This window comes from Cimex lectularius, unplaced genomic scaffold (genome assembly GCF_000648675.2).
Source record: "Cimex lectularius strain Harlan isolate CLEC.00 unplaced genomic scaffold, Clec_2.1 scaffold60, whole genome shotgun sequence".
Taxonomy (NCBI): Eukaryota; Metazoa; Arthropoda; class Insecta; order Hemiptera; family Cimicidae; genus Cimex; species Cimex lectularius.
Window position 1 is genome coordinate 893186 of NW_019392643.1, and position 10688 is coordinate 903873.

Consider the following 10688-nt stretch of genomic DNA (forward strand, 5'->3'; position numbering starts at 1 on the left):
ATTTATAATTTTTTTATATTATTTTCTCAACTTATATATATGTTAATAAAATACAATAAAATCTAAACTGTGTTGACATAGGCCGGAAGTAAATACGTTCGGCTTAATTTATCCATCAACTTAATTTTTTAACTTTTTGGTACAATATCGATTTATAGAATATTCCTTATTAGAAAACAGTTGAACATGCAGCAACCCAATTCAAGTGAGTCTATAAATCCAAGTAGGATACAGAAAATCATATAGATCGGAATTAATTTATTTTTCTTATTTTAGTTCTGAAATGAAGTAACAAATACCCCATACAATAAAAAATCCAAATTGTTTCTGACACCTATCCTAGAGTATTGTGACTAGTAAACTATAATTTTATAAATGAGCAGTTTGTTTTGAACGCCCAATTGGGAACCTCGGCAGAGAAGTGGAAATAAATGTTTTATATACTTTTTTACGTTTTGGATTAGCTTGTTAATATGAGTTGTGAACGTTAATAGCTTCGAGTCCAGCCGAACGGCGAGGTACCTTATTGAGGGAGACCTGATTATTTCTTCGCCGCAAAGCTTAACTTCGTTGGCCACAGTTAGGCGTCTTTTCGTAAAGAGTGGCTTCAGACTTGGTCTTATTCGCTCTGATTTTCCACTTCTCGAAGTCCTCTCCACAGTCTTGCTCAGTCGTTTTGCTATGGTGCTCACCCTCCACGATAACTTGTAGAGTACAGTGTCATCCGCAAATAGAGCCAACTCAACGCCTAGAGTTCTTGGCGAGTCGTTAACGAAAATCAGGAACGAAGTTGGTCCCAAAACCGAACCTTGCGGGACTCCAGCAGCCACAGTGCCTATCTTTATTCCACGCTTTCAACTGCTATTACAAATCTTCTCCGGGTGATGTATGAATCTATTATCTTAACAACGTACTGAGGAAAGCATGTGTCAAATGCTTTATTTTGCTCTTGCTAGGAACAAAGCAACAGTATGCTTTTTCGATTAAAGTTTCATGTATTGTGGTCAACGAGCCTGGAGAGTTGCGCTTGAGGAAGGCCTAAAGCCAAATTGCTCCACCATAAGAAGCCCTTGTTTGTCCAAGAAATCTCTAACCCGTCGATCTATGACCTTTTCAATGATTTCGTTTAGGACACTAAGCAAGCTGATAGGGCGGTATCTCAGTGGATCATTAGGGTTTTTTCTAGCTTTATGTAAATTATGACTTTGCGGTTTTCCACCTTTCAGGGAAGCACCCATAGATCAGGAGTTTGTTGAAAACATAAGTCAAAAATACAATGATTCTACGTGGCATGTTTTGAGCATGATATTGCTTATTTTGTCCAGTCCGGATGACTTTCTGCCTATTCTTTACAGTAGTTTTTATTTCATGGGTAGTTACCAATTTGTAGCTACTGGCCTGGTAAGAAATCGTTTTTCAGTACTGCTGAACTGACAGTTGGACGGACTGTCTTGTATGGGAAACGGACTCCATAGTCAAATTGTTGTGGCGGATTCTTATGTGTCAGCAAACAGGTTTGCTTTGTCCTGACGTTGGAGAAATGCCCCCGACTGACAGCTTTGCAACGGTATTTTGGACATCACTGTTTTTCATTCTTTTAGTGACTTTCCAGAGTGAGGAGTTAACTTTTTAAGGTAAGATAACCAATTGGAGTTAGGCCAGTTAGTAAGCATAGAGCTGACTTCTCATTATAGTAGATTGAGTAGGTTCCTGTCAAGACGAGTTCTTTGGTACCGGTTTTAACTCTGTTTTTTAAATTTTATCATAAATTGTCGGCCTGGTGGAAGATACCTACAACTACTACATATTACCTTTTTGCTGTAGCGAATGCTTTGTAGTAGACTTCAAATGGTATTTGTAATACTCCTGTGAAATAATCTATTAGCATTTCGGCCGTGGCACAGTTCGGAATTTTCGGTAGAAGAGTTATGCATGAATTGATTTAGTTTCTATATTTTTTTCCAGTCCGTTTTGTTTGTAGAAAATATCGGTGAGGCATCACTGTAAGAGGATTTTAAGTGGAGCGTAAATAACAGTGGATTTTGGTCAGAACTAAGCAAATTAAGACTTCCAGGGCCAGTTATATTAAGCCTTAGATTTGTAACCACCAGATCCAGAGTGCTAGGATTTCTCCGCCTCGGCGGAAAATAAGTATGGTTTCGGTGAAGAGTATACGCGGGTGTGACTTTATTCTATCGATATGCATTTCGCTAGATCAAAAATTTTATGCTTGATCGTGTATTTTACAACATATGATATTATATATATTTATATATAACTGCATTATTTATATAACCATGAAATACATGTACAACAAAGCGAGGAAAATTTTTTTTTCTAATCTTTTCGCCCTTACATCGCTTTACAGTTTTGTTCAAAAATCACAAATATTGTTATCATTTTGAAAAGACCCAACCAATTCACAGGCAACTGGGACATTAAAATCTATAAATTACACGTAATACTATAAGCTTGGTTTTTATAAATAAAATAGAACCAGATATTTAAAAAAATATGTTCGGGAAGAGTTTATTGATTTAATCTTTATTTTTCTCATCTTCAATTTAGAATATACGTTAATAAAATACAGTATAATCTAAACTGTATTGACGTAGGCCGAAAGTAGAAACATTCAGCGTAATTTACCAATTAATTCAATTTTTTTGGTGCAATATCGATTTGTAGAATATTCTTTATTAGAAAATAGTTGAACATTCAGTAACCAAATTCAACTTACAAAGGGACTACCAAATTAATAGAAATGATGAATGATGGAGTGAGTGCGGTGTTCAATCCTTTTTTAAAAAGATAGTTCCTTCTCACAGTAAGTTGTTTTCCACCGATCCGGATTTCGAGCTTTTAGCTCATCATCAGGTTGAAGGATTTCTATAACCACGTCTCTCGACATGAATTGCAAAAGTGAATTCATGTCACCGTGGCTCTCAAACATTTGTTAAACTTTACAAGGTTTTAAAACCTTACAACATACATGCAGTGGCTTAACATAGGTTTCGATTCCAAATAAATCAAAACCCGAGAAAAAAATAAAATGTTTGAAGAGTTTTGGTTGTATTCATCTTTATTTTCACACTTGTAATGGCATAAGCCCAAAATCCCAATTGTACTGACGATGGGCCACGGATTTGGACCAAACATTTTTTGCTGATTCTACACTCCAACGTACGTGTACACCAGTTCTTTCATATAGACATTGGTTTTATAAAAAAAAAAAAAATTGAAAGTTGAAATTTTCCGTATTTTAATATTTATATATATTTCGCCTTTCTATACTTGCTCAATTGAACTATGTGAATATATCATTTTACCACATTTTTTATGTAGTTTATAGTGTTTATAGTAAAAGCTATCAGTTTATCTGAAGCCAAAATATTTCTGAAAACCAAATATTTTAAAGTAAACTAGGTCATTAAATTTTCTTGAAACTAATGTGAAATTTCTTATTAGCACCTCTACAAGCCATATAACACACATATAAATTTTTGTTTGAACTTAAATCGACCGATTTTTGATCCCCCTAAAATTTTTCCAATTTTTGAGAAGTCGTTAGCCGAATTGAACGGCTTAAAATCGGCTAACAGGATTTTCACGTCAACCATACTATGTGAAAGAAGAGGAACGTAGTTTTCTAACGAAGTATGTACCATAAAAATATATAAGAGATTTCTATAAGAAAATACATGAAAGAAGGAAGTATTTTTGTCAGAAATTAACCTCGTTTTTTTTTTAAAAGGAAATAATAGTACGATTTTAATGTTTGATGCAGTTATAAAATGCACTTGACAATTTATTTAAAATGAGTTATCTGTGAAAATCGGTCCACTAGCTTTTGAGAAAAATAAAGTTAGAGCTTGCACTAGAAATGTCAGTCAGACAGATAAGTCGTCGAAATTATCAGCCAAAAAATTAATTTACACCGATTTCCGCGAAAGTCGCGTTTTGACGCTAAAATCACGACGATGAGGTCAAATCCAAGTTTTGCCCATTTTCTGACCTACTTTGTTTACAGAATGTTTCTTAAAATATGCAAACAAAAAGCAGTATTTTGTTGATTTATCTTTTTTTAAATCATACCAAATTAGATATTCATAGAATTTTTTTAAAATTAATACAACAAAAATAATATTTTTTACTAACTGTAAATAACGATTTGTCTAATTTAATTGCGACTAAAATTATATTTAAAAAAAAGCTTCATTAATCCGATTAATTCGATTTATTAAAAATTCCCTTAAGTCTATTTATAGTTGTTATTGTAAAAATTGGGGGTATTTATGGAATAACTTACTCTCACTTGTAATTAAGATTCCAATTTGTGCTATTCCTTATGATGTATTCACATAGTTGATTTGAGCAAGTAGATCGAAAAAACGGGAAATTTCAACTTTAAAACATTTTTTGGTGAGGGGGCCTATATGCAAGGAGTGGCGGTTCCGATATTTGGAGTGTAGAATCACCAAAAAACGTTTGGTCCAAATCCGTCACCCACCAACATGGTCATTCTCTTGTAAATCCGTAAAGGCAACACGAATACAGAAAATCAGATACATAGATCGGAATCCATTTTTTTTCTCGTTTTAGTTCTGAATTAATTAACAAATACGAATATACATCGTGGCGATAAAAAAATCCGGAATTGAAAAGACAAAATTGTATTTTGCATCTATTCTAGGGAAATTTAGTGACTGAAATACATAATTTTTGACCCAGCAAGTTTACAATTTTTTGTTATTCAATCTTGATATTCGTTTTTAGGACCCTGACAAATCCCTGAATACAAATTTTTATCAAAATCAAAAAATAAAATTGCGGCCTTACTTGTAATTGCATAAAATCTAAACAATGTTGATATAGGCTGAAAATAAAAACATTCCTCTTTCCAGCGGTTGTAACAACGTTGAAATTTGATAAAATTCGCATGAGCTATGAATTTTTAAGAGGAAGACCAGACACTGGAGGAAAAAAATTGCTCTGAAATCAAGGCTAAAAATGTTTATTTATTTATTTTATTTTTATTACTATGAAAATTTGTGTTTGAGGGCTTTAAAGGGTGCTTCAAAAAAATCCGAATTGTTTTTTGTTTTTTCATAAAAAGGTTTTTGGCCAATTTTACTCAGAGCGTTTACCTTTTTGAAGCTCTTTATATAACTAAAGTCATTTTATACGATCCACAATATTATTTAGGTAAAATAACAAGTCGTCTGATACATATGGAATAACCTTGAAATACATGCACAACAAAGCTAGAAAAATGTATTTTTCTCAAATATTTGGCTTTTCCATCTCCTAGCACCCTGTTAACGGCTTGGCTTGAAGGCCTTAAGACAACCTCCGAATTCAGACTCCAGATTCGGGTGACTGATGTCACTTTGTCGACTCAGTCTAACTCTAGACTGATTCTGACTGGCCTACGGATTCTGTTTCTGACTCCGTCACAAATCTGTCTTTGACTGTCACTAACTCACGGTCTCCGCATCTGAGTCCATCTCATTTGACATTTCCTCTAACTCACGGTCTCCGGTACAGCCCCCATACCCTGGGGTTACGAACCTTGGACCTTAGAGAGAGTACTGACGAGGTCTCGGAGGGCGCGGATCCTTGCTGAAGCTGCGTCTCGTAAACTAGGTTGGTGCGGTCCGCAAGGTAACGAAGACGGCTAAGATCGGAGTGAACCGAAACCTGCTCTCGGACACAAAAAAATATGCTTAAAAGGAAATGGACAATGTCAACGCCATGTAGAGAAATATTGCTCGATGTGTCCCACTTAATTGAAGGGTGTCATTTCTTTGCTCCTTATAAAGAGCGTGTTGGAAGCAACCCGATATGAGAATTGTATTGATCAGGCAGCAAGTATTTGGGCGCCCTGTTCCCTTGTTCCTGTTTTTGGAGGATATTCTATTGTATATAGTACTGATAGATATTTCGATTTGTGTTCCATTGTTTCTATTTTCTATATCGAGAGTAAATTTATTTATTAGCGTGAATGTGAAGTGACAGGGCCAATTGCGATATATGTAATTTTTTAATGTTGTCATATCTACCACATTTGCCAAACATCAGTACGTTGAACTTTTTGGGTCAGGGGTCAAAAGTTGCAGGGACGATGGTGGGAATCGAACCCACGACCGTGGAGTCTAACGCTCAGACCACTCGGCCGCCGCTGACCCTGTGTGTACAATATGCAAATAAACTATCAAGCCATTGTATTTAAAACTTTTTTTAAATTATTATATTTACTTATTTGTTTTATTTGTTTCAGGATAACAAGAGGACCGGCGCTTTCAGATAAAAATGGTAAAAATTTTATTAGAATATTTGCCTATCCTGTATTTCTGAATAGCAAGCAGGAGTCTTAAATGATTTTTAAGGACATTTTGTTCATAAATTCGTTCATTCGGTTCTATTTAAATCGTCTTGATACTGACAATTGCTTTCAACTGGTCTCTTGCCTAAAGGGCAACTAAATCTGCACTTTTAATTTACCATTCAGAATCTTTCAATCACTGCAAACGGTCGCGGTTTGACCTACAATACAAATCTTTGGCGTCTTTCGAGGAAATGAAGGCAACATCTCCGAACTGACAACAGCTTCATCTTCAATTAGGATTGACCATAATTAAGAATTTAATTTAATTGCGATTTTATTTTCGGCTTGGCAGTAGAAACTTTTTGAATAATTGTCTTACAAACAAAGAGAAGAAATCCGCCTTAAAAGAGGTGGACGAAATCGGAGCCAACATTAATTGAGATTATTCCCCCAATTACGTCTTATTAAACATCGCCAACGGGGGGGGGGGGTTCGATGCCCAAACTCACCGATGTACATGATCAAATTTCCATTACAACATGCTTTACGATGTGATAAAAAGTTTGTTGTGGATAAAAAAAGGCTACAAAACATCTCATAAGCCACTCTCCACGAGCATTTTGAGCATGACTACTTTAGCCTGGTTTAAGACCCCATTCCAAAGTTGGACGCAAGGTGACTCCCAGACAATAGATTGAAAAACTGTTTATTATATCTGATTTGCATTTTGGATTTCTTCGAGCTTTCTTACTGGATTTCGTGGAAGATTTTAGGCAGAGGCAGAGAGAGAGAGAGAGAGAGAGAGAGAGAGAGAGAGAGAGAGAGAGAGAGAGAATGTGAGATAGAAAAAGCGAGAGAGTGAGCAGTTGAGTGTAAGTAATTGAGTGAGTGGGAGAGCGAGTGAGTGAGAGAGTGAGTGAGTGAGAGAGAGAGAAAAAGTGAGAGTGAGTGGGGGAGAGAGAGAAAGAAGTGAGTNCTGAGAGAAAAAGTGAGTGAGAAAGTGAGTAAGAGAGTGAGAGGAAGAGAGAGTAAGTGAGAGAATGAGTGAGAGTGAGTGAGGGAGAGAAAGAAGGAGAAAGAGAATAAGTGAGAGAGAGAAAGTAAGTGTGGGAGTGATTGAGAAAGTGAGACTGAATGGGGGGAGATAGTGAGTGATAGAGAGAGAGTGAGAGTGAGAGAAAGAGTGGGTGGGAAGGAGGGAGAGGGAGAGAGAGAGAAAGAGATAGTGTGTGAAAGAGTTATTGAGAGTAATTGCTTGAGTGAGAGAGAGGGAGTGAGAGTGAAGTGAGTGGGAGATAAACAAAAAGAGAGAGAGAGAGAGTGAGAGGGAGGTTTACTTCAAAAAGTGTGATCTTAAAATAACAATATATTGTCAAGTAATTTTAGATTATGAATGTAATTTAATTTTAAATCTTGGCACTGGTATATTCCTTATTTTCTCTTTAGTTTCATGACTTCTCGAAAATGAAAAATGAATCGGTTAAGAAATCGAATATTTAATATACTCATTTTAGATTAGCATTTAAATACAATTACATTTATGTATTTACATTCATGTATTATTTACACAAAGGTTTTTTTAATATTATTTACTCATAAATGTTGTTAGTAATATTTTCTTTTTCTTTTCAGAGTGACACAAAGACGGTGTACGATTTTGAAGTACGTGACATCAATGGGGAGTTCGTGTCTATGGAAAAGTACAAGTAGGTGACTTGAAACTTAATTTAAAAGTTATTTTTAATCTGTTTTAGACATGAAATTCTAAACGTTCAAAGTGAATTTAATCATTAGAAAGTAATTGATACTTTATATTTATGTTTTTCATTTTAATACCATGGAATGGAAGCTGTACTACCAAGGCGGTCTCAAATGAACTACTCATTAATCATCGCTATTTATTTAAAAATCTTTTATTTATACTTTAAAAAAAACTAACATTTAATTTCATTAGGGGCCATGTCTTGCTAGTTGTGAATGTTGCTTCCTTGTGTGGTTTGACAGCTACTAATTACAAAGAGCTAGTCGAACTGGATGACAATTACAGAGATAAGGGTTTAAAAATCCTTGCATTCCCCTGCAATCAATTTTCCGACCAAGTTAGTCTATTATTCCGATGTAATAAATGTCCATATATGAATGCGTATTGTTTATGCATAGGAGCCTGGATCTTCAGAGGAGATCATGTGTTTCGCAAAATCAAAGAATGCTACCTTTGATTTCTTTGAAAAAATGGATGTCAATGGAAAGAATGTATCACCACTGTGGGAATACTTAAAATCGAAGAAAGGAGGGTTTATTACCAAGTAAGTAAGTAGATTTGTCTGAATTACATAAATAAAAATGTGAGATTTTTTCTTGAAGTCTGTATTTGACCTAAAATCTAAAAATTCCCATTTTATACTACAACAGAGCAAACAAGGCGCAGACAAAAACGAGCAGAGTGTACTTAAAAAAATATAATTTTGATTGAAATTTATTTGACTTATTTAATGAACTGATAGTTTTGTCGTTTCCATTCTTTTTTGATATGGGTTTCGACTTTTCTCATCTTTGGTGGTATATCGGTTCAGCCAAAAACCCTCTGACAGACCAAAAGTGATTGGAAAAGACAAAATTATAAATAAATTATTTTATAATTTATCATTCCCTATTCGTCATGAATCAATTTTTTTAATAATAAAAAATATTGTCTGGAACTGTTCCTGTTTTAATTCGTGTGTCTATCGTTCATATTTTTATTCTTCTTACTTTCTTGTTGTTGTCCTTCTTTTTCTTTGTATAATTGAAAATTACTCTTTCTTTTTTTAGGCATTTTAGGTGGTAGAATATAAACGGAAAAAAAATTTTTCTTCAACGTTTCATCAATTTGTGCCATAGAAATAGAATAATGATGTTCATATTTTTATTAAAATATAATTGCTCCATAGTCAATTTAATCTTTTTTTAAATTAAAATAATCCAAACTAACTGTTTGTATGCTTTATTTTTAAGCTCGATAAAATGGAACTTTACAAAGTTTATTGTTAACCACAAAGGAATTCCTGTGGAAAGGCATGGACCCATGACTGCACCATCAGTTAGTATTAGTTTGATTTTAATTAATTTAGTAAATTATTTATTTAATGTCATAATATTAATTTTAATTTAACTTTTTATTATTAATTATGAATGTGTTTCAGAAACTGAAGTCATCCATTGAAAAATATATACGTGAAAAGGAAGCGGCTGGAGTGTAGCGTAAAAAGTAATTAAAGTAGAGATTTTAGTATTCACTACACCCCCTTTAAAATATCAAAATGTGATAGTGAATATTCCAGTAGTTTTGCTTTAGTAAGCATTCAGATAAATTTGAACATTTCTAAGACTTATAATAATGGTTAACATAGAAAAAATTTTATTGTAAATTTATTAGTATTTAAATATCGATTATTAAACGCCAACTTTTTTCTAATATTCGAGCAAGACAAATTTGTTTTCTTGTGTGTAAATTCGAGAAATTTTTTCTACATTGCATTTCTTACAATGATATTTAAATTTTAAAGCAATGCTTCCTAAAAATCAATATTAACATTCTTACTCAACAAGGACAATGTCATGCATATAGACAGAGTTTAAAATGGAAGCAGCCAGCATTGGATGCTAATTTTTGGATTCTTTCAGAAATAACAAAAAATCTCTTCTTTTTTATGTGGACTACATACATTTATGACTCCATGGACATAACTGGTTTTGATTATTTACTTCTTTTTTGTTTTTGCTCTTTCTTCAAGTTGTTGTGTTCTCTGCTGGTTTCTCCCTGTGTGTAAAATATTTTGAATTCTTGTACTATTTCATTTAATTATTTGGAGAAAAAGCTGTCTTCAGTACCCTTTTTATGTTAGATGAAAAAGCATCCAAAAATTTACCTATATGTTATGATTTTAAAAATATAAGAAATGTTTTTTATTGTTTCAAATAAACAGTGTTAAAATAAACATTTTTCCCTTTCTTCTTCTATGAATAATATCCCTTCAAAAACCTATATTGATTTTTTCTATATGCGCTCATGCAAACATTTAGAATGAATTTTCTTTACTTGTTTGTCCATTTTTTACCGAAAATAATAACTTATTTTTGGATAAATGATTTACAAAAACCACAAGGAATATTATTTAAAAAATTGGTAATGTGATTGGATGTATTTAAAAGTAAATGCAACGGTCTTGCATAGCTATTCTTCTGAAAATATACAAATTTAAACAGATGTTTTTGGGCTGGATACAAAAATGTTTTTTGTATGATCATTTTTGCTTAATTGATTTTGCAATATTGGGGAGTGAACAATGGATAGAGCTGGGTTAAGTTAGGTAGGGTTATAGTT

At 33.5% G+C, this 10688-nt stretch overlaps 1 protein-coding gene across 1 annotated transcript in view; it reads left to right on the top strand.

Moving 5' to 3' along the window:
* The window catches only part of LOC106673674 (probable phospholipid hydroperoxide glutathione peroxidase), an 18513-nt gene extending 8947 nt beyond the window's left edge, over positions 1-9566 (top strand). Inside the window, exons 2-7 of the mRNA XM_024230103.1 lie at positions 6278-6312; positions 7958-8031; positions 8280-8424; positions 8486-8631; positions 9320-9404; positions 9508-9566. Coding sequence (XP_024085871.1) covers positions 6310-6312; positions 7958-8031; positions 8280-8424; positions 8486-8631; positions 9320-9404; positions 9508-9564 — 510 coding nt within the window. The 5' untranslated portion in view covers positions 6278-6309 and the 3' untranslated portion in view covers positions 9565-9566. The remainder of the gene's footprint in view (positions 1-6277; positions 6313-7957; positions 8032-8279; positions 8425-8485; positions 8632-9319; positions 9405-9507) is intronic.
* The last annotated feature ends 1122 nt before the right edge of the window (positions 9567-10688 follow it).